Source organism: Euprymna scolopes, chromosome 8 (assembly GCF_053919585.1).
Source record: "Euprymna scolopes isolate OS-2025 chromosome 8, ASM5391958v1, whole genome shotgun sequence".
Taxonomy (NCBI): domain Eukaryota; kingdom Metazoa; phylum Mollusca; class Cephalopoda; order Sepiida; family Sepiolidae; genus Euprymna; species Euprymna scolopes.
The window spans coordinates 119,701,680-119,727,184 of NC_136489.1; the positions used below are offsets into that span (position 1 = coordinate 119,701,680).

At 34.9% G+C, this 25,505-nt stretch overlaps 1 protein-coding gene across 4 annotated transcripts in view; it reads right to left on the minus strand.

Moving 5' to 3' along the window:
• Positions 1–19,432, minus strand: part of LOC145283742 (myoferlin-like) — a 425,198-nt gene extending 405,766 nt beyond the window's left edge. For all 4 annotated transcript variants that reach the window (XM_080132804.1, XM_080132803.1, XM_080132802.1 and 1 more), the window contains exons 1-2: positions 18,734–19,432; positions 18,064–18,119 (exon numbers count right to left, since the gene is read on the minus strand). In XM_080132804.1, coding sequence (XP_079988930.1) covers positions 18,064–18,119; positions 18,734–18,830 — 153 coding nt within the window. In that variant the 5' untranslated portion in view covers positions 18,831–19,432. The remainder of the gene's footprint in view (positions 1–18,063; positions 18,120–18,733) is intronic.
• Positions 19,433–25,505: the final 6,073 nt, after the last annotated feature.

The following is a 25,505-nucleotide window of genomic DNA, read 5'->3' on the forward strand; positions in this document are numbered from 1 at the left end:
CACTTGTTGAGTGAATTGTTACACTATGGTCGAAGTCAGTTGTGCCAGGTTCGCAAGTGAGTGTACTGGTGTTGCAGCACATTGTTCAAAGTGATAGAGTCTCTTGTGTATTGCTTGAATCATCAAACATTCAGTTGTTGAGTTTTTCAGTGTGCATGCTGCAGCTTAACTCATCTTGAACTAGTACTTCTTTTATCATGGTGGTTTGAGAGGTCTGTGGATTTTTATGGTGCTTGATGAATGCCCGTGAGGGTTTGGTTGTTGCGCCTGCTGGCGGAGAGAGTAGGTACGCTTGGCTTTTTTTTTTTTACATCCAGTATGAAATCGAGAGTTTGGTGTTCGTTCTAGGATAGGTTTGTTGAGATGGTCAAGAGTCATAGTTGGTCAACTTTGGGCAAAACATCATCTTTGCCAGCTGCTGCCTGCGTTCAAGGATCATGTTGCCATTTTCGTAATCTTACCTGCCAGCCGTTTTGCATGTGTTTTTCTTTTTTTTCATGTTGGGTGAAAAAATATTAATGTTTGTTATTCACTCCTTTCTCCACTGCACGCATGTGGTGTGTGAAAAATGCGTCCTAACGCTGGCAAACTCGAATGTCAAAATAAGCGCCAATTTGTATGTTGTGTCCGGAATCATGTGGGTGTTACCATTTGTGGTAGAACAAGATACGAGAATAAAGGAAATTTAAAAGCATTTTTATTTTAAGCATTATTTTATTGTATACATAGCGAAAACAAATACAATACATTTTACTTATGAATGAAATTTACAGTTTGTAAATGTTCGAATATCAAACCTGATTTAATTGCTAATTTCCTTAGCTCGTACAATTATGACCCGTTCACCTTGAAGACAGCATTGGGTGACAACAGTGGGGAAATGCTCAAGGCATCGATCAGAATAGCCAGAGCTTAAAAACCCATGTTTGCAAAAAGGATAGAGTTTGAGGTTTCGTTTTTTTTTTTTTTTTTTTTTTTTTCAATATGTTGGATAAAACAGAAATTATTTGCACCATATAAGTATGAGCAGTGGTGATAAGAATTATGCAACTAAGGGCGACAACTCGTCATATGGTTATTACTAAATAGGAAGTTGCTAACGAACTGTGTGTGTGCGCGCGCGCGTGTGTGCTTCTGCTGATACCAAAATTTCGTTAATCTACATGGTCGTTTTCAAGTTCAATGTAAAGTAATTACATTCTACTCAATTTTTACCACTACCGATCACTATGCTGTTTTATTGACAAACTTACTCATTAACTCTTATCCTCGAGTGGCATTCAGTCCTTGATAACTGATGACTCCTTTGCAAAAAAAAAAAAAAACGAAATCTAACGATAGTATTTAGTGGTCATAGTAACTACTTAGAAAAGAAAAAAAACCTGGTCAACGCATGACAAAATACTAAAAGATCAATATTATTTTCATAAGCATTTTTTTTTTTTTTTATCAAATTGCTTTTAACGCAAATACGTCACACATCAATAGGTAACCCTAAATAAATTGGGCCAGGTTGAAAAGATCGTTCGTAGTCACGGAAGAACGCGTGAAAAAGTCTGTAAGCATTAAACGTAATTTTAAGTTATTTTCCTTAAATATGAATTCATTAATAAATAATTAAATGAGGAATCATTTTTAGTTAAAATTAGAGTTTCATTGTGTTGTTATCCAAAACACAATATCAGTTTAAATTCGGTGGCCATTTTGTTTTACTTCGGTTTCTTTGCATAATGTAATAATAAATTTCAAGCGTGCTTTTCTCAGTGTTAACTGCATAATACTAACTTGATTTGTAATGGAAATTATTCCTTATTAATATTACGAAAATAAACCTTAATGCCTAAAAAGATTTTTTTGCGTTCTATCATGAACGTGATCTTTATAAATTGGCATATATAGTTTGTAAGTACGTGCAAAATGAATAGCCCATGCTCAAAATGTATAAACATTTTGACCCCTCCCTTTACTTAGAAATTAATAAAAAAAAAAAAGAAAAAAAAAAATTTTTAAATAAAAAAAATTTTTTAAAAAATCAGGAAAGTAACCAATTTTAATTAAATTTTCAGTATTTATCAAAATATAATTAACCGATTATTTTTATTTTAATCTTAGTAGAAACGTATTATTTTGTTAAAAAAAAAAAAAAAAAAAACGTTTAAAGTTATGGTTTTCAGTAGTAAAAAAAACAAAACAAAATGAATTGATTTTTCTTTGTTTTTTTTTTTCATGAAAATAAAGCATCGTAAATTGTATATAAAAAAAAAACTTTTTCAAGAACATTACAAAAAAGAGTCCCTAAAGCCCGCATCAACAAATTCGATATAACTCAAAGAAAAATTAATTTATTGAACTACCGATATTATTATTGAATTTAGCATTGTTTATTTAATATTTTCACACACAAAAAAATTTAATTGAAAATAAAATATTTCTATTTTTTAGATTGTGTTTCGCGTAATTTTTATTTGTAAGACTAACGTTTTACTTGCTTGAATGAACGTGAAACTTTTGGCACAACAATTTTTATATACTCTTAAAAAAAAAAAAAAAATAAATAAATAAATAAATAAATAATTTAAAAAATTAAATTTTTTTATTTAAAAGCAGAAACATAGGAAAATAAATTAAAAATGGTAAAATTTATACAAATGTTCATGATACGGATGCATGGATGGAGAAAAAAGAAAACTAGCACTCCATATCTCCCCCAACTACCTGATATTTTCAGACAGCCTTTTGACTTTGACATTTTGGGCTTCCATAGAATTCATACTTAGACGACTTCATTTGTTTTTGCTTATGCGAAACTAGAATCTCTCGCTTTTGGGGAGCTAATTAAGCTTTTTTCCTTTTTAAAAAAAAAAAAAAAAAAAAAAAAAAAAAGGCGATTTTTTAATTATTTAATTCAATATCTAAGGACTTTACTAATTATCTTCGAAATAAACTGAGAAAACTAACATTCATATTTCAAAGGATTTTTACAATGAATTTATTTAACTTCAAAATTTAGTTGAATTTGTCAGCTTCCAAATGTTGGTGTGAAAATATTTTTCACAATAACTTTCTCTTTTCACGTGTACAAATACTTTTTTCACCTTTTGGAAATTAACTTCATGCTTTAATCTTTCGATTTCGTTCTGTCTTTCCATCGGGGGAAAATCCATGTGATCTTGCGGATAGTTTTTATGTGTAAAAAGGGTTCCTCAATGACCTGGTTGTTGAAAATGCAGAATTCGGTGAACATCTCGCCGTTCTCCAGTGCCATGTCTGCCCATAATAAGGTCTGTGTCTGTTGTCCATGCCAACTTTGGCGTTCAAATCTCCCATCAAAATCTTCATGTCTCTTTGGTGTTCTGTCCACAGTTGCTTAAATCTGCTCATAAAATAAGCCGTGCTTGCATGGTCCCCCTCTGAGGCTGCATGTGAGATGATACCACAAAAAAATAGTGAAGAAATGATGAATGTGAGAAGTGTGAAGGTTGAGTTGGTCCTAAAAACAAATATTACTTCCGTCATAGTTAAAAATGGAGTAATTTGATTTGAACTTATCACATTTTTTCGCTCTTTTCGCCACAATCATGGTGCCTCGCCGTCCTAAGAAATTACGGTGCTTTCAAGGTACTCTCCCAAACGTTTCTCACGATTGCAATTCAATCGTTCCAAGAAACACGCTTCCCCCTGTAGACTCATCAACAATGGGGACACCTGTTTCTTCAATTCTGCGATGCAAAACTTGTGACCCCTTTTGAGCTCCTGGAAGCGCCAAATCCACAAACGGTGCAGTTTCACACATTAAGACGTGTATATTTAAATTCAACACCATGGAAAACCATTATATAGACATACATATCAAGTTTTTGAGTAAAAAAGAGCTCCAAAAAGGCATGTTTTTTTTATCTAAAAGTCTCAGAGCGATGTGAACCAGAATTTTGCCAGGGTCACCCATACTGGATTTATATTAAGAACAATGGGCTCCACATTTTGGCCAAGTTTCAGAAAAATCTAATGGATGGATCAAAAGTTATGGGGCAAAATGTGTCATTTTTGGCCATTTTGGGGAAGTTTTACCTCTTGAGCCCCTGGGGATGCAACGGGAATTTTTGCAAATTTTTTTTTACTGTGCACATCTATTTAATGAAATAAAATTTGTGGCAAAATTTCAGGAAAAAAAAAAAAAAAACAAAACAATGGACGGTTATCTGGCAATCGTCCAGGCTGAAAACATAGGTCCCTCTCCGATAAATCCGGGGACCAAAAATTAAATAAGTCCCCCAAATCGAAAAATACAAACTGAGAATCTTATGTGTAAATTTAAAATGACTTCTCAGATTTCGGTGATGTAATTAATTTATGGATAATTTTAATAATGGCTTAAACTCTGGGGGCTTTGGTGCCGAAATAAAAACTACAGCTGCGTTAATATATGGATAAGCTAAAATACAAATTTCTTCAATCTTTCATACCAAAGCAGTGCCATAAACTAACAAAGATGAGTCGATGTGAAATCGCCCAATTTTTTGCAATCCAAGACTTAAATATTGATTTAATGACAATTAGAGAAAATAAAAATGTTGCGTTAAATTAAACTTGGTAACGAATACTTTTTATCCTGTACTTATTTTCACTATTAGAAGAAACAGTAGGTGGGTTAAATATATGTAATCCACAAGTTTTACTGACTCCTTTTTAAAGTATGCGCGTATATTGCATAAGAACTATTACATGTCTTACGAAAGGTCTAAGACAAAAATAAGCGCTGACGTAGGTTATCGAATTGACAATTGGGTTAAAAATGGAAGAAAAGCCTTATTTGATTTTCTTCAGTTCAAGGCTGTTCAGGTATTCACACAAGTTGTTTACCTAGCTTTGTATTTGGATACAACGTTTAAGGAATTTCACATCCACAAGTTCACATTAATTCACTATCGTTTACTATAAACATTTTGGCACTTGTGCATTTTTTTGTTTCATTTTGAAGATTGCCGGCCGGGAGGGGGAGGGGATAATGCATTTTGACATCTTTTATTCATTTCAGAATTTTTGGTGTAAAGGAAAACTTGAAATAAACTTCTATTGGATTACTTAAATTTTCTTGAAAAAAAAATTTTCTCTCTCAAAAAAAAAAAAAAAAAAAAAAAAAAAAAGTATACGTATTCCATTAATGGCTGTTTGAAAACTATAAATTATAAAAGTCGCTTTTTGTTCCGGAACAAAGTGTAGCATCTACATTTTGACAATTTTCGTTCATTTCAGAATTTGTAATAATTTTTTTTTTTTTTTTTTTTGCTATTAGAATTATCTTAATTCTATTTTAATTCAATAGATGTTTGGATAATGTTTTTGTTTTGCGTTATTATATTGTTTCTATTTACTTGCCTCCCTACAAGAGCAGAGTAAAACAAGGTCGGTTTTTAATGTGGGGATAATCCAGCTCCCGAAAAGGAGCACTCTGGATAGAAACAAAAATAAAAATTGTCTCAGTCACGAAGGATTTCTCCACCACTGATCGAGGACAGAAAAGGTGAAATGTAGTGTTAGAACAGATACTACACTTTGTTCTGGAACATAAAGCGTTATTGTATTTTTGACATTTTTGATACTTGAATCGTTTCCCCCGTTTCTGAAATTGCATCGTCTTCCCCTGTTCTGCGATCTTCAATATGAAAAAAAAGAAAAAAAAAAAAGAAAGGTGTGCCATGACAGTAATACACAAGTAATTTATCTACCTTACAAAATACAGGATAAAAGTATATTTAATCAGCATTAAAAGTTTAATCTATTAAAATAGTTTGTTTTAAGCATTGTTTAATGCGTATATAAGAAATTTTAAGTTTATAGAAGGCAGAACGATGCATTGTTCTGCCTTCTATAAACTTAAATTTCTTATTAAAAGAATAGATGGGGGGGGGGGTCCGTCCTAAACGAAAAACATTATAAATTTGAATTATCGCCATTAAGCCTGGTTCACGAATAGTTTATAAAGATCGAGAGTATTTTTCCGGTAGAGTTTTAATTGTGTCATTTCACCTGCGTGTGTACATATCTCTCACACACACTCTCTCACACACCTCCACTTTTCTCGGAAACTACTCCGCCGATTTGACTGAAAGTATGTATGGACCTCTGTTATAAGGTACAGCTAAGTATTACGGTATGCACAATTAAGAATTCTTATAGATTAGTGTTTAAGTTCTTTTTCTTGGAAATATTTTCGCAATATATCAAAATTAAAATATTTTTTTCCTTTTAACTTGTTTCTATCATAAGCTAACAGATTATTGATCATTATATTGTACCCAATATATAACCCCCCCCCCGGCGTTGTCTGATCGTGAAATATGCTTAAATATGATATGCTAATTCATGTAGCTTTCATATTTATTATTATAGAGCCAATTCTTTATTATTATATTGTATCCAATGCTTTCAAAAGTTAACCCTTTATGATCTGGTTGAACTAATTCGTTCAGTTGTAAATAAATGAATATAACGGCATAAATAAAGTGAAAATTGATTTGAGCACGCCTTGTACGTATTTGTTCAGTATCTGGGTAGCTGCCAGATACCTTCAGATTGCAACTGTCCACTGCTTACATTCAGTATACCGCCATCCAAAATTAATATTTCTTTTAATCATCTACATAATTCAGTTCATAAAGAGTAAAAAAGAGACTTTGGTGGCATCAGCTAGAATCGAAACCAAAACATTTAGTATTCCAGCCTTAGTTGTAACTTTTTTTTTTTTTTTTTTTTTTTTACATAGGCATCACCACTTATCAAGGCCAAGCGGCCACTCGAGGATAAGGGTTAAAGAGTGTACAGTAGTCATTTGGACAATATAGTAATCGTTAGTAATGGAAATTCGGTAAATTTGTTAAGTAGAACGGCTCATCCATCCAGAACTTGTTTACGTTAGACTTGAAACAACCATATTGTCGTCAGCTGGAAAGCAGGAAAACAATTCCACAGGCGTGCAGTTCTAAGAAAGAAGCTTTGTTCATACGAAAATTGAGAAGATCGTTCTGCACAAACACATATATATACACACATGCGTGTTAGAACTTTTCGTCTTAAATGCCACGCAACTATGTACAATGTAGTATATATGCATGAATATAAATGAGCATAATTAAATGAAGCCAATCATCCAATAAGAAACTAAAATAATTTATCTATAAATAATATATAATAATAAATAATTAATGAACGTTTGTTTTTCAATGGAATATGCGAATTTGTTAACCATTATGAAGTCGCTTGCATACCCATGACAGAGACTATTAAGTTCGTTTTAATAATTTTTAAATATAAAAAGTAGGCTTTCACTATCAATGTCAGTGCGTTAATATATTATCATTATAATTAAAACGCTTCGTTTCCGGTAACGTACTTTTTGCACCTTTTAACTAATAACCTACTCAATCAACATTTACCATCTATCTTTATATATATATATATATATATATATATATATATAAGCGAAAATGTGTGTTAGTGTGTGCACTTTTTGTGTATGTCCGCAAAAGGCTTTTTTCCGGGGGGGGGGGTCGGCTCACTCCTTAAAACTTTATATGCTGTCTAAATCATAATATCTACGACTTAAGAACGGGGGTCAAGTCTATGTTTAATTTGCCCGACTTTTACGCACTATTTGAGATTTTTTTTTTTTTTTTCGATCGCCACGTGTTGATACAGCTTTTTCATTTAAAAGCAAAACTAATTCGAAGCTAACGCATTGTTCCCAGCAATTGCACCGGGAACGTCCAGACAATAGCTATTCAATATGGACAATCCCCTTTTATGGGGAGCTGGTCCCCCCCATCTTGGAGAAACAAAACCAAAGTTGGGTAAACAAGCTCAAAAAAAAAAAAAAAAAAAAAAAAAAAAAAAAACTGTCCCGCAGTAAAAGTTAATTCCGCTACTAATATTTGACCTCATTAAGTCATTAAGTGCGGGCACCTGTCAATTCTTTATACTTAAATAAATTCAAACGTGTTTCAATTACTCTTTTTTGTTGGCCGAGCGGTTAACGTGTCACGTTTTTTTCATACTTTATTTTCCAAATTCGCCTCAAGGCTTTGGGTTCGATCCTACCTACCTACCAAAACTTTTTTACCCCCCCCCCCGACACAAACACCCGGACAACGATTTTTTTTAAAGAAGTTTTAACTGTTTCTTTTTATATATTATTTAAACAGGGTTATTACTTCGCTTATTCTTTTGTTTTAATTTACCTCCTTCCCCCACTCCCGCCCGAGCACACACACACACACCTCTAAACACCCGGGCAACGCCGGGTACCCCCACTAGTATCTATAAATATAAAAGTGAAAATGTATGTATGTATGTATGTGTGTGTGTTCGCTTTTTCTGTGTGTCTACAAAAGGCTTCTTTCAGAGAAGCGGTCACTCACTTAACTTTTTATATCACATACAAATCATAATATCTCACAGTTAACAACGAAGCTCGCCTGTCTATTTAAGTTGCTCGATTTCTGGAAGATAAATATTCAATATTTGTTGCTCGCCGCGTGTGGGTTAGTCTTTTTCCTATAATATCTTCGGGGGGGGGGAGGGAGCGCTCAGCAGTAAATACTATCCCGCAGTCAAACCTGACCTCATTAACTCATTAAAACGAGCACCTGCTAAATCCAAGTAATTAAATAAATTCAAACGTGCATCCGTAAGCATGTCGCGGTGGGGTAATGGTTAACGTCACACATTTTTTTTTCACAACTTTGCCTCAACGGTTCGGGTTCGATCCTCATACTTACTTTTTTTTTACCCCCCCCCACGCACACCTCCAAAAACCCGGGCAGCGCCGGATACCCCTCGCTAGTATATATATATATATATATATATATATATATATATATATATATATAAAAGGCAAAATGTGCACGTGTATCTGTGTGTGTGTGTGTGTTTATATATCTCGCAAAAACTTTTGACAGAGGTGACGGATCCTCACGAGACCAGTATCGTTTTAAAGCACGACCCTTTGGATGACAAATATCGAAAAATTGGCGAAAAACATTCATTCCTTCACCCTCAACCGGGCAATTTTCTACAAGGAGGGGCCCCGTTGTTTTGAGTCACTATTTTTGCAAGTCAGATTGACTTCACTTAATTTGAACGTTCCGAACGGACTGTGGAGACATCAGCAAAGACGTCACCCCCCCCCCCCTCCTTTGCGTTACGGGTTCGAACATGCCTGCTTACTACAACCTTTTGGTCAAGATCAAAGTGTAGTATCTGTTCTTCAGATGCTGCACTTAAGATAATTTGTACCAGTCAATGGAGGGGAAACCCTCTATACTGGGACAATTATTATTTTTGGTAACCAGAGTGACCCCTTTTAGGGGAGCTGGTTTTTACCTCACATTAAAAACGGCCTTGTGCCTAATTTGCTCAGTGGGGGAGCAAATAAACACCATCTGTTCTTCAGATGCTGCACTTCTATTTCTTGTTCTCTTTCAGTGGAGGAGAAATCCTTCACGACTGAGACAATTTTTATTTTTGTACCTTTTCTCCACGTTAAAAAACGACCCTGGTGTCTAACTCTGTCCCGTGGGGAGGCATAGTAAATAGGTACTACAACTTTCTGCTCTCTCCACCCAAACTGCCTACTGCTTTTTTGCCCCCTCCGCTACTATCAATTTATTTTTTTATTTAACCTCCCTCTCCCGGGGTTCCTTACTCGACCCAAGACACACCGGGGAGAACCCCAAGACACTACCACTTTTTTTTTTTTAACCACTTCTTTTCACCCTCCCCCCGGGTTCCTTACTACACCTCCACACACCCTGGCAACGTCGGGTAACCTCGCTAGTCAGTTCTAAATGACTAGCTTTTGATGGAGGATTAATCCTTACAAGAGATAATTAGCAAAGTTGCCTAATGAGACAAGAACAATCTACCACCAGAAAAGGCCGGAGGTTACATTATGAAAATAACCAATTACCAGTTTAAATAAACAAGTCTTAATCTTAGCTAAAAAAAAAAAAAAAAAAATCCGAGACTTTTTTTTTTTTTTTTTTTTTACAAACAAGCCGATAAAGAGGCTAGCTACAGAATATCGGTAACCCACGCTTATTTATATAGTTAAAAGACAGTTATGAACTCGAGTCATCTTTCTATATTAGCTAGCTGCATTGTTAGTGACTATTTTTAGTTTCCATGTTTGAGTGTACAATGAAATTCCCAATAACTTTTTATATAAAATAAATACGTATTAGATACGTTTGAAGCTAAAACAACGCGTTATTACAGAATAAACAGACATTTATTTTGTTTAAAATTTATAAATGTATTCCGAAGATACACTTCATCAGTATGTCTTTTTTTCCATGTTATTGGAGCGTAGAATCAGTTGAAGTTCGTTTGTTGTTTTTACTGTAGTCTTTTCAAATGTCGAAACTGTGCGTTAGTCACGCGGAATTCACGTTAGGGTTTGTGTTCCTCGATAGAAGCGCCGGTTGAGTTTGCTCCAACAACAACATAGCAAAAAAAAGAAAGAAAAAAAAAATTCTGAAGAAGTGTATCTTCGAAATATATTTATAAATTTCAAACAAAATAAATATGTTTATTTTGTAATAATGCGTTGTTTTGGCTTCAAACCTATCTAATACGTATTTATTTTATTCAAACTCAACCAGCGCTTCTATCAATGAACATAAACCCCAACGTGTTTTATTTTACTTTATTCGAAGTTTTCACATCAAGGCGTCCCCTTTTTGGAGCTGGCACTTTATCTTCATGAGATACGTAGGCATTCGAACGTTCCATTAAAGTTCTCCTTTACTTTTAAAAACAGAGTTAGTAAAAAAAGTTTCTATTTACTTTGCTTCCTCACGAGGGCAGAGTTAGACACTAGAGTCGTTTTTTTTAACGTGGAGAAAAGGAACAAATAAAAATTTGTCTCAGTTGTGAAGGATTTCTCCGCAAACTGAGAAAAAAAAAAAACTGGTGTAGTATCAGAACAGATACTACACTTTTATACTCCAGCAGTAGTCTGGCATGTTGACAGACTTCAGTTTTCTAAGTTTCCCAATCATTGAAATATCCTGATGGAATCTCTTGCCATCACTAAGATTCTTTGCAAAATTCTCGAAAGTGACAATTTTGCAAACTGTACCAAATTCGACAAAAAGGCCAGAAATGGATTTTGCATGCCATTATGTATATAATAAGGCCACAGACGTCCTGTACTTTTGCGAGTGTCACACAATGTTATATTGTGCCCAATATGAGGATAGTGATTTCAAAAGTTTAGAAAAATGAATTGGGTGCGATCAGCTAGAAACAAAACCAAAACATCAGCTCTCTAGTGGTATTTATTACCATCTGAGCTAAAAATAAATAGAGTTCAAAATAAACTTCGTAGCCTCATAGAAGATGTCCTTTTCTCTTCACTGCAACCTCTATCTCACAGAAGAGATCTTGCGAGTTTGGTTTATCGTTATTTTCATGGCAAGTGCTCGACTGAGCGTCAATCTGTGGGTCCCCCCCTTACCAAACTTTCACAAGAAACACTCGTCTAGCTGAAAACACTATCAATAATTCCCCCGCCCCACCACTCTTTATCTGTGCCTAAACCTAGATTCCATGAACAAAAGCTTCTTTCTTAGAACTGTACGCCTGTGGAATTCTCTTCCGTTTTCCTGCTTTCCAGCTGACTACAATATGGTTGTCTTCAAGTCCAACGTAAACAAGTTCTTGATGAGCCGTTCCAATAGAGTTAACAAATTTACCGAATTTCCATTACTAACGATTACTAAATTGTCCAATTGTCTACTGTACACGCTTAACCCTTATCCTCGAGTGGTCTGAGCCTTGATAAGAGGTTATGGCATAACCGTTATGCCTATGTAAAAAAAAAAAAAAAAAGCAATCCAACTTACAAAATTCCCACTACTTATGTTGGTGCTAATGCACTTATTGATCCGCGCTATTTTTTTAGTGGTATTTCCAAGTTTTATGTTTTTTTTATTCAACTGTAAGGTTAAAGTACAGAATAGGTACAAAACACCCTCCCCATGTTAAGAATGGCTTTTAAAATAACGTTAGTATTTCAGCACGGATCAATAAGTGCATGAGTACCCTTATGTTTACCACACCATAATCACATTGACTAATGTATACCCATTAACCCTTATGCTCGAGTGGCTTTCGAGTCTTGATAAGTGGTGATTCCAGTGTGTGTAAAAAAAAAAAATTTAAAAAAAATCAATTTGTTCCACGGTTCGAATACCCCATATATCAAGTTTCAAGTCTGTAGGCCAAAAATTGTCAGAAATTTACTCTGAATACAATTCCAAATGCTGTTCAATTTGATACACAATGTAGAAAATATGCATAAAATAGTGAAATGAAACCAATCATCCAATTCCAATAAGAACACAGAAAAAAGTGAATAGATCAAAGCAATTTATTTGGCGGAGTTGTTGGTTGGTTGTTTTTGTTTTACAGCATATCAACCGTTTTCAGGTTATTTAATGCCGAATCCAAATATTTTGAAGAAAAAATTTTTAATAGCATATATTTGTTGTTTTCAAGTCAGTTTCTATTTAACCCATAGTTGAGACCCTAACGGGTACTACAACTCCGGGTCAGAGTGGACCTGGGAGCAATGGCGATTAAAGGGTGGCTCCACACTCCCCAAAGCCCGCAAGCTGGGGCCTCACCACTGGATATAGTTTAAGGTCATATCCAGGACCGGCGGAGTTGTACAACCATCACCACCATGCGTAATTTGTATACTGATAGGTTTTTTAAAAAAGTTTTCACTGGATTATTATTGACTGGACGCTAATTAACCAGATTATGAAAAAAAAAAAAAAAAAAAAAAAAAAAAAAAAGAAAAAAATTATTTCGACATTTGAAAGGGGTGCTCACTTTTTAGTTACAACGTTCTGGTAAACCAGTCACTCATTTTGTAACCAATAAAAACGCGGGTATATCAAAACCATAGAAAGTAAAAATGACATAAGCCTACCGCATTTGTAGTCAGAAATACTTTTGTTTCTCAAAAAAAAAAAAAAAAAAAAAAAAAAAAAAAGAGAATTAACGTTTTTTTTTGTTTTGTTTTTATGAAAATAAAGTTTCGAGTTTCTTTTTTTTTTTAACTTTATTAGTTTTTTGGGTTTGTATTACTGAACACACAGATTCGAAAAAGTTGTAAAAAAAACAAAAAAACAAAACAAATATATAACAAATAAATGTTATCAAAGGCAATGCAAGTTACTTTTCTACCTAACTGGATATGTTTTTAATGTTTTTATTTAATGTAACATGTTTTTAATTTTTTAAGTATCAAATTTCACTAACATGCTGGAGAAATGTTTCATAATTTTCCATCCCGTTGTCAATTTTCGTAACGTACGCCTCCCGATACATAGCTTCGTCAACATGAGTATTTCACATCTCCCGAAGCCACTTCCGTATTTAGGAAAAAAAAAAAAGAAAAAAATGGGTGACCTATTTACCAGAATGTTGTAACTAAAAAGTGAGCACCCCTTTCAAATGTCGAAATGATTTTTTCAATTTCCTTTTCATAATCTGGTTAATTAATGTCCACAATCTGAACGTATATACCATTCACTGGACAAAGCGGGTGAGGGCAGAACGATAGCTCTAGATATATTTAAGGCTTTTGACAGGGTATGGTATAAGGGTCTCCTCAGGAAAATTAGATCATACGGTATCACTGGTAGAATACTTAACATAATTAAATCCTTCTTAGATAAGAGAAAAATCCTGGTTGTCCTCAACGGTCATACATCTAAACAATATGATATAAATGCGGGAGTGCCCCAGGGGTCTATCCTTGGACCTCTATTGTTCCTGATATTCATAAATGACCTCCCCGACAAAATTACCTCTGAGATAGGTATATATGCTGATGACACTACACTATAGCAGGCACGACAGAAAGACGAATGAACACATTTCTAAAGAAATGGCAGAAACACTAGAGGAAGACCTCCAATCTGTAGTGGAATGGGGACAAAAATGGTTGGTCATGTTCAATGCCGCCAAGACTAAACTAGTTTCATTCAATAATTACAAGAAACCCTATCTGCCACCTATAGCAATGGCCAACGACTCTTTATCTGAGAGTACATCTTTCAAACTCCTTGGCCTAACATTCACAGGAAACATGAGTTGGAACAATTACATTGAAGGCATTGCCAGGGCTGCTGCAAGAAAGGTGGGCTCTCTCTATCGTGCTAGAAAACTACTAACACCCGAAAATATCCTGTACCTCTATAAGGCCACCATTCGCCCATGTATGGAGTATTGCTGTCACATTTGGGCTGGTGCATCTGCTACTAGTCTCTCGCTCCTTGACAAGGTTCAAAAGAGAGTCACAAACCTGATAGGCCCTGAACTGGCATCTGAGCTTCCGCTTCTGTCCCATCGACGAAAGGTATCCCTTTGCCCGTTCTACAAGTATTTTAGTGGTGAATGCTCTGACGAACTGCAATCACTTGCGCCCCCACGACGTGAGCACCCTCGACAAACCCGACAGGCAGCTAAATCCCACCCCTACACTGTAGAGATCCCTAGATGTAAAAGATCTTTCTACTCCAATAGTTTCTTCCCCAGAACCGCTAGACTTTGGAATTCCATTCCAGGCCCCTGCTTCCAACAGTACTGACGTGCAGAAGTTCAAGTGTAACATGAACAGACATCTTGCTGCCCAAATCCCTACATAGTACCCCAGTAGTTGTTGCCCCTGATTGTAGCCCCCTACACTAAAGTGGCAATTTGCCTTGTTTGGGGTAAAAAAAAAACAAAAAAAAAACATCAATAATAATCCAGTGAAAAAATTTCAAAAAACCTAGCAGTATAGAAATTACGCATAGGGGTGATGGTTGTACAAGTCCAGTTATTTTTAAAATTGCTAATAAAAAGTTGGATTCACTTTTCTAAACAGAAAAGTGGGCTTTTAATATGGTCAGTGCAACAATTAACTGTATTCAAGATAAAATATTTCATATCAGATCCTATCGTGATAAGGAGGATGTTCGATGACCGATCATTAATGAGAAATCATGAAACATATTTGGAAAATTCATAAATTTTTCCAAATCATCAAGTGGTTAATTAAGGAATATATATATTCCTATATATATATATATATATATATATATATATATATATAACAAAAAACAAAACAAACTACCCTTAATCCGTGGATTTTCAGAGACAAGCTCTTATCAGTAGCAAAAAAGTCCAATAAAATAAATTATTGGCTAACATAAATTTGATAATTTCCAAGCAAAGAAATTTTTAGCATCCGTTTAAAAAAAGTGTCAATGAAAGTTTGAAAATTGTAAAACCAAAAAAAAACAAAACTAAAAAAAAAAAAACCCAAAAAACATTGTATCAATGCAAATATTCGAAGAAACTATTTGAAAATGGTAAAATAGAACCAAGCAATAAAGTGAAGGATTCCAATAGAGTTAAATGTTAAAAGTTCATGTTTACTTGAAAATTTAAAACATTTATGCTATCAAATAATTTATTTTAAGAGCTTATCTTAGAAAGCCCAGGGGTTAAAGAAAGCTTTTTTTTGTTTTTTTTAATATTCCTTGCTTGAACACTTGATTTAAATTTTGTAAATTTTTGCATTTTATTTTTCATCATATTAATATTTCTTGTGCGCGAGTACGCACCAAATACTAGTTTAAGTAAAAATAAACTGTTTGGAAATAATCCCCAAATAATGTGGAAATCCATTTCACACATAATGGATTTATATACAAACGTAGATACGAATTAACGAATATTTTATTCAACATCTACGGGCACAAGATAAAAGTTAAAGACTGTAGTCGTCACTATTAAGAAATAAGGTAGGAAACTTTATATCAGTCCGTCTCTTTCATGGGAAAATGAAAATAACATACAGAAAAGAAAAAAAAAACTTCAGTTACCACGGAGTGGCCAGGCCAGTTTGTGGGTGGATAGCGGAAAAAGAAAAGTAGTCTCCTTGTTGGGCGTGGTGCTAGAGAGAAGAGAGGTTAAAGAAAAATTGTCTACTACCCCCTTCCTGGAGAAAAAAAAAGGGGGGGGCTTTCACTATGAAGCAACAATCTTGTCCTAGGTAGTCCTAATGAAGTTTTCACCCATACAGGCCTTACCTTCCCTCTTTGGGAATGAGTTTATTGCTATCTGCCTGAGGCGCTCTGACCAGAGAATCGCTACATGGCTGCCCAGGCATTTTTAAAAGGCCAGATACTCCTTTTTTGGTGGGGGTGGGGGGGATTAATTTATTCACCTTATCCAACATCATACTGATGTGGTAAATATGTAAATACCACAATACTTTGGATAGGGACAACGTGTAGTATCTGTTCTAATACCACACTCATCTGTTTTCGGTCAATGAAAAAAAAAAAAATCCTATTAAGCTGAGGCAAGTTTTATTTGTGTTCCAATCCAGAGTGCCAATTTTTGTGGGGGTGGAGGGGTTTAATTTTCCACACATTAAAAACTGGCCTTGTGTTTGATTTTGCTTTCATGCGGAGGTAAGTGAATAGGAACAATAAAATCTTGGCCTTTTTTTTTTGCAAGGAAAAAAAGCGTAGTATCTGTTCTGTCACAGTTTGTTCCGTCTTCGGGCAGTGAAGGAAGGAGAAGTCTTTCTAGAGGGAGAGATTTTATTGGTACTTATGTAGTTTTAGGGCAGTGTTTATTATTATTATTATTATTTTAAATATGATTTTGAAAATAAATTCAATTTCAAGGCAAATTCAGTCACACCCTCAATATGCTAAGGAAGGCTTTTTAATGTTATTTCAGCAGTCAGCACTGTCTGAAAACTGCATAAGTATCTTTTATTTGAATCCACAGAGGAGGGGAGTACACCCCACCCACACACACATTAAAAACCGATCTGGCGTATAATTCTACCCCCCCCCCCCGTGTGAAGGAGTTAACTAAAAAGACACTGCCATCTAATATAAAAAGATCAGTATAGTATCTGTTTCGGTGCTTGCTACACTTAAGCTAATTTGCCCTTAGTTTCCCCCTACAGTGGCTTAGTCAGTGTAGGGAGGGGCCCTCCTACACTGACTAAGCCTTTTTTTTTTTTTTTTTTTTTTTTTTGCCTACTTCCAGAGTGCCACTTTCTGGGGAGCTATTGTCCCCTCCATTAAAAACGACCTTGTGTCACATTTTGCTTTAGCGAAGAAGCAAATAAATAAGTCTAATATAATCAATAAAATGCACGCCTTAGAAACGGTTGCTAATAAAATGTTTCTCATACATTTATCACTTACTTCCAAATTAAAACAGAATAGAAAAAAAAAAAAAAAAGTTCCTCTTTAAAAATACCAAACAGAATTACTCCTACGCCCCCCCCCCTCCACAACTCTTGAAACAAAGGATTTCGTAATTTTTAATCTGATGGTAAGATTATCATCTTGCTGCAATTTTTTTGTAAACAAAATAAAAGGCTTTAGGATTATTTGGATTAGACGGACTATTATTCTCGCCTTGGTTTTTATATACACAAACGTTTCGGCCGATGTAACATCCGACCTACTTCAATTTTTTTTTTTTTTTTTTCTAAAATTAGCAACGTTCTCGTTTAAGTTTTTAATCTGTTACATCGGTGGAAACGTTGCTAGTGTAACAACCAAAATTATAGTTACATCGAATAATCTAAATTTTAAATTCCTCATCTAAAAATGGACACTTGTGCAGTTTAACAGCCCTAAGCAAATTTAGAAAACCATCCTTAACAGGGGGAAGCTTTGTTAACTTCCTAGAAGTCTTAAAACAAAGGCAATTTGCTTGGGGGGGGGGGTGTACTAAACTATACTAGCACCTCAAAATACCGGAACGAAACAGGTTTTATGTAAATACATCTTGAAATCGCGTTTAAAAAAATTAGTGTTGCATATATTCCCGGCAAAAAGAGACTGTCAAGTGATAAAGGCTAATTATTTAAACGAAAAAAACGAGGTTAGTTAGGAAAGCTTCCAAACTTATATACTTGTGTAACTTGTTCAAAGCCTAAAAATAAAATAAGTCTCAAAATAAACTCACTTCATTCCATATGGGTACGTCATTATCCTCTATCACTTTAGTTTTCAATTTTTGTCCTGAAATTAAAATAAATTAGGAATTACTCTGAAATATAGTCAAGATTATATATATGTATGTGTGTGTGTGTGTGTGTGGTGCTTATGCAGAGAAGTTACCGTGTTATGTTTAAAATAATATTTGCAATTTAAATTCAAGATTCACGGTATTTTTGTTTATTAAATTGTTAGGTGAAAGTACATAAGTTACAAAACACCATTCATGTTAATGGGTTTTGAAATAAAGTTATTTCAGCACGGTACCTTCTCCGCATAAGTACCATTATATACTAACTATGAAAATGAATTTAAATAAGATGCTTAGAATTAGAGTCTATTTCAAGTAAAAACTAGACTCATTCAACAAATATATATCATATATACACGAGGGAGAGAACGAACTAGAAAAGTTTTTAGCTCAAAAGAATATACAAAGTATATATAAACGATTAAAACAAATGAAAAGAAATAAGAAAAGTTTATAGAATTAACGTCGTCTCAAATAGAGAGAGTTTTTATTTTTCAAGAACTATTTTGACATTGAGAGCCCTAAACTGAGGTTTAGAGACGGGAGTGATTCTATTAATGAAAGAAAAAAAAAAACGGATAAAAATAATAAAATACAATCTTTATACCTTGGAAATGCACCGTACAATAAGGATCCAATTTACCAAATGTTTCAATATTTGGCAATTTGTCGGCGCTTATCACAGTTACGTCCAAAGAAGTCATCTTGAAGAAAGATAGAAATTAATTCCAACAGACTAAATGGTACATCTCCGTCGTTGGTTTAAAAAAAAAAAAAAAAAAAGGAAAAACCTGAAAAGGTGATTCTCCAAGAGTTGCTCGAACTCAATGTGAAAAAAAAGTAAACTTTTCTTTAAACTTACTAAATCGCAAGTTGCTATTTATTTAGTAAATTATTTTGATAGATTACTACTGCAGTCTCCGCCTTTGTAGCGTACACATTCCAATGACTAGTTGTGTGTCAGTGAAACGAGTAGCAACAACGTCTACCAGTGCGTCGTCGGTTGTTCGGCCGACTAACGCCTAAAACTGTGGGTTGGTTGCACGTCTGTAGGTGTGATAGTCGCGCTTTATCACGGGGGAGGCTAGCTTCACTGAGAAGTAAATAAGAAAACCATCTCGACCGAGATATAACGTGTGTGTGTGTGTGTGTGTGTGTCTAACGAAGCAGGAAAATTGTATTGTTTTAAAATGAATTATTAAAACAACAACAAAAGTTTATTCTTTTTCTTTGCTCCAGAAAAAGTAAATACGCACCGGAAGACTTTGTTATCAAACTTTGCCCATGAATAAAATGAAAAGAAAACGAAAAACCTATTAAACCTTCAAGAATTAAAAAAAAAATAAAAAATAAATAAATGTAGAAAAATAAATGAACGTTGAACAATAATTGAATGAATGGAAAAAAGAAAAAAAAAGTACTTGTGCAGTTTACGGACCGCTGTTGTTGTCGTTCGTCGTCGTCGTCATTGTTATTATTATTATTATTATTATTATTATTATTATTATTTATTTTTTTAGAAAGCCATCCTTAACACGGCGTGAGAGATTTAAGTATTTTGTACTTCACCTCGAAAATCCTACTTAAAATATAGTGCAGTTTGTAAACTGTACAATCTAAAAAAAAAATAAATACAATAAAATTTTCAAAATTAAGGGACATTGTAGAATCTGTATATATAGATTAGATGAATACCCGTCCCAGGACAGGTAAAATGAATTCCCCCTTTTAGAAAAGTTTTGCACATCTTTTAATGTCCCTTTGTGAAGATGAAAACAAAAATATTAAGATAATACTAAACCTTATGTCCTTATTCTAATTTTAATCATAATCTACTAGATGATTTTGATTCTAGAAAATGTCTCAAATTTAAGGCTTAAGCTTAAGGAGTCTTAATATTTTTATTTGCAACAAAAATTAACAATAAATTGAAGATAACAATTACAAATTAGGCGCGAGGTTAAAATTATTTGGGGAATAGACATTTTATCTCATAATTTTCCTAAATTTACCCTAAAATTAGATTCAGTCATCATAATACCACATTTTAATGTGTTTTATTATAAAAAAAAATAATGGTATGACAGATGATGGGGAGTGACACAAATTGCAAACATTCATGGAGAAATCCAGCTTAGGATTTTTAACCTCGGATCCCCAAAATCAACAGGGATTAGACGATTCCTGTAATGACCTGTTTCCTGTTGATTGTGGTGTAATGCTGGGTTTGTGCAGTTCTAGGAGGTCCATCCTCCCAGGCTTTCCCTTCTCTCTTTGAGAAGGGGTTAGTTTATTGCTAGTCGTCTGAGGTGCACTTACCAAGGAATACCGACAGGGCAGTCCAGGCACTCCTTGCAGGTCAATGTGCACCTCCTCGGGGCACTGACCTATTAATCTCACTTATCGATCTTGGAGTCATAGTGTTAGAATTTTTTTTGTACCAATAACGGTGCATCCCCCCCCCTGTTTACATTTATTATTTTTTATCTGGTTCTTGCATTCGATTTTTTGCATTTCGTATCTTTTTTGATTCTTAGTTTCGTACATTTTGGGTTTGTACAAAACTCCCTTTAATTTGGAGAAAAGGGAAATGCTAGCTCCGTGATGATGTCACAAGTCCAGCGCGAGATTTGCCCTCTTTTGAAATTCCGCCGACGTTCGTTTCATTGCCCGTTTCATTGCCCGGCGCTGAAAATGGAATTTTGAAGCACCTCCTTCAAAGAAGAAAACCCAGCAAGAATACCCCAGGTATGCGACGAGGCATGCTTCTGAAAAATATCTATGTGGCTACGGTTTTGCACGTATTTTAGAAGGAGTGAAATTATTTTAAGAAAAGACCTTATTTTACGTGACAAGGAATTTTGGAACCTCCTACAAAGAAGAAAACCCAGCAAGAATACCCCGGATGTGCAACGCGGCCATACTTCTGAAATCCATCTGCATGTCTACGGTTTGCACGCAAATGGAAGAGAGAAAATTCTAAAAAAAGTTTAAACGAAAAGAAAAAAGAAAAAGGCACGTACCTGATTGGCTTTCAATTTGTGAGTACGCGCCTAAAATTTATTACATATGAGAGTGTGATTAGAAACTACTATTTTGAATCTTATTATTGCATTCGTTCATGGATACGACATCTTCATTATAAGAACCAGTGTTATTTTTTTCATTATATGTTACCTTGGCGTTTTTTAAATTTAATGCCCGCAAAGGGAAAAATTTGCAACTAATTTTATTGTGAATAAAATCTCTTCTTTGTTTCAAAGCAAGACCTTTATATTTTATTCTTTACCCCCCCCTTTTTATTTCATGCTGTTATTTTTTTTTTCAGGTTAGTTACTTTAGCATCAAATTTATCTGGAAGCAAGATAAATTTCCGACAACAGTTCTTGCAGTAGGAGAGAACTAAATACCTTCATGAAGAAAGAAAAAAAAGAAAAAAACATAAAATGAGGTTAGTAAGGTTCTTAAAACCTTTTCCGGATTTTACAAAACAAAAAACAAAAACAAGCGTCTTTAAGTGGGAGTGGGAGCCAGACATGGAAGATAAAATAAAAATAAGGATTAATTATGGGAAAGGATTGTGTTCTTCAATATGGCCATTTTTTTTTTTTTTTTGATGTGGGTATGGCATAATCAGGCTGACACACCGGTTCCCACTGGATCACTGTAGTTAAGCAATGTTGAACTTGGTCAGTACTAAATGGGTGACCTTTTGCGACTTTCAGGTGCTGTATGTGCTCTCCGCTTATCTCAGCATTATTTCCAGTCGTCGTGGACTTGTCCTTGCCACTGGACTCAAGCAGTGCCGATTCAGGGGAGGTGTGGTTAGAGATTGCGTAACCCTTGCCTCATAATTACACATGCAGCTGCCCCTACAGGGGGTATCGTTTGTCTTTCGAAACTGAATGGAGGCATCGGGATAGCGCAAGATTTTTTTTTCTTTTTAGATTTTTTGAAGGGATCTTAAAAATAAACTGAAATTCAGGGAATCTTGATTTATAGGTGTCTAATAACTATGAACCAAATTCAATTTGAATGCTCAAAATGAGAGACTGTGTTCATACTATGCCCCTTTAAAATCAATTTAAAATACTTCAAAGAAAATGTAATTTGGTCAATATTTATTAATTGATTTCTTATATCTGTGCCTAAATCAAAACGTGGATTCCATGAACAAAGCTTCCGGGCCTTGATAAGTGGTGATCACTGTGTAAAAAAAAAAAAAAAATGTTGTAAAAATTTAACAAAAATCTGGAGTATATAAATTTCCTGCAAAGGATTTGCACTATTTTTGCACCCACTTTTGCATAAAACTTAATTAAACTAAATATAGCCCACAATTAGATCCCTTTACGCCTAGGATAAGTGTTCCCAAATTCCAAATGATCGATAAATTAGTTTATAAGTCAATCGATAAGGATTGTTAATATCTGTATGTGTTTGCTATAGAAAGAAAGGTTTGAGAATTTACATAAAAACTAAAAGCATATTTTTATGTAAAATTTACTTGGGGATACAATGGAAGTTGTCTCCTCCTAACAAAGCTATGGGGGCAGAATCCCGATATCTGTTCAGTTTAAGAATCACGTTGAATAATAACGCTATTATTTAGAAAGCCATTCTTAACATAGGAGGCATTTTTTAGGTACTCTGTATTTTCACCTAACAATTTAAGAATAAAAAAATAGCGTAAAAATTGGATTTAACTTAAAAACCCTATATTACAGAAAGAACCTCATTCCTGACGCAATTTTCTACTTTCATTAGAGCCAAATACATCCTAAAATGAAATACTATTGCCATATCGAGACTGGAGCTGCTCAATGCAGCCTATCCTGCCTTGATAATGATCAAAACTGGCTTTGAAACCTAGAAGGTGATACCCTTCTCCTCCCCGCTGCTTATTTCCCACAAAAGAGACGTTGCAAGCCTGTCTCTATCTCTATTTTCATGCTCAATGCTCGTCTGAGCTTCAATCTATGATCCTCCCTTTTCAAAACGTTCAAAACAAGCACTCATTTAGCTACAACCACTCTCAGCAATTTCCCTTACTCTCTATCGGTGCCTAAATCAAATGCAAACTCCATGAACAAAGTCTTTTTCATAGACCTTCCTAACTATAGAACTCTGTTCTGCTGGCCCGCTTTTCAGCTAACTACAAGATAGTCATGTTCAAGTCCAATGTAAACAAGTTTTTGTTGAGCCATCTCTATAAATAATCACAATTCAGCCATAATAGATAAAACATGACTGGATTTTATTTACTACCATGACACTTTGAAATTCAAAAGTGATTTTGAAATCATTGAACTCATGAATAGAAAGTGATTTCTTTCTATAATTAAAGATTAAAGGCAAACTTAATTATGATAACGATGTGTGAGGAGCTAGACATGATGCGAATGAGCATAAACTGTTACTAATTATAACATTGTTTTCATGCACCGGGCAGCATCAAATTACTTTTCTTATGAGCTAAAAGTTAGGTATGTTTGGAGGTGTTGACACTTGGCCAAAAAAGTATCAGAGAAATGATAGAATATGTTTTTGTTGAGAAATCGTGGAGAAAAATTGATTTCCCAACGAAATAAAAAAAAAGCAAGTTGACGTCAGGAGTCTTGCTGAGTGACCAGAAAATTTTAGAAATAAGCCATGTATCTTGTGTCAGGCAGATGATAACAGATTACTTGGTTGACAAGAGAGAGAGAGAGAGAGAGAGAGAGAGAGAGAGAGAGAGAGAGAGAGAGAGAGAGAGAAAACTGAGTTCAGAAAGGAAAGAAAGAAGAAAGGGGAAAATAGATTTTTTTAGAACAAAAGTAAAGGAGAGGGGAAAAGAGAATAGAAGAAAAGGCAATCTCCAAACGACAGAGGAGGAAATGCTAATCTAAGAGAAATGAGAGGCAGTTTTAGGGTTTTCATAAAACCTTTTGTTTAGCAGATAGGAGAGACTTTCATGCTAGCCTCGAATGAGGCAGCTCAGATTTTTGGATTAACTGCCCAGGGTTGAGATTCCCTGAAAGAGCTAAGTTGAAAAGCCCTTTCTTCCTCTTCCAACCGAGAAGCTGTCTGAAAGAATTAAAACTGAAAATCTTGCATCTGAAACCCGGATAATCTAATTTTTTTCTACCACGACTGTACCTGAAATTATTTAATGCAATAATTATTTTCGTTTATAAGGAAGTGATCTCTAAAGGTTTTATTGATTATTGATTGCTTTGATCTTTTGAAGATAATCCAGTTAATTACCAGATGTACCCTGAAACCTGACACCCAAACTGCAGCTGTGAGAGGCCTATGTTTTCTGATTAGTGCACCTGTGAGAGAAGAACTCAACCCAACAACTCACAATGAATCGCCAGCGTGTTAAGTGTATTGCCACGCGGACTTAGGGTCATGCACATTTTGTGTGCTCAGGACATCAGAATAGTAATTCCAATGAGTGTCCAATGTATGGCACAATCATGTTGACAGACTGGTGCTCATGAGATCACTAAAGTTAAGCAACGTTGAGCCTAGCCAGTATCAGATGAGTGACCATTTGGGAAGGCTAGGCACTGTATGTACCTTCTGGGAAGGTTAGGCGTGAGGTCAGCATCCTCACTCCAAAAAAACACAAAAAAAGAAGAACTCCTCACTATAAAAACATCTACAAAGTTGTGGATGGCCTATGCCTCTCCAGGGGCTCAAGGCGATGGATGGATGGGCTGAGTGAGTGTCTAATTGCATTTTGAAGAGTCCATAAAGATAAAAGTGTAGCCACTAGGACTTAGGGTTAACATCACTGTGGTTGACAACACAACCTTCTCGGCCAGGTTACATGGCCTTTTGGCCAAGATCAAAGTGTAGTATCTGTTCCGGCAGATGCTGCAAGCTATGACTAGCAAAGACCAGATGTGGGGGCAACCCCACATTCCTGACCTTTAACCAGCTCCCATTTCCCACCTCTCGGGAGCTGGTCCCCTTTTTCCCTTCCCCCTCCCTTCACTCCTCACATTAAAAATTGACCTTGTGCCTAATTTGCTCGGTGGGGGAGCAAATAAATACCATCTGTTCTTCAGATGCTGCACTTCCATTTCTTGTTCTCTTTCGGCGGAGGAGAAATCCTTCACGACTGAGACAATTTTTATTTTTGTACCTTTTCTCCACGTTAAAAAACGACCCTGGTGTCTAACTCTGTCCCGTGGGGAGGCATAGTAAATAGGTACATTAATTAGTCCTATGACACAGGATAATGCGACGTCTTCCCTAGACGTTGTTACATTAATGTGTGCAAGCTGCTTTCTTTCTTTTTTTCGTTCGCTTCGTTTACTTTCTTTTTCGCTAAAAAAAAAAAATAGAAGTTTTAGCTCAACATTTTGCAACCAATGAAAACGATTCCC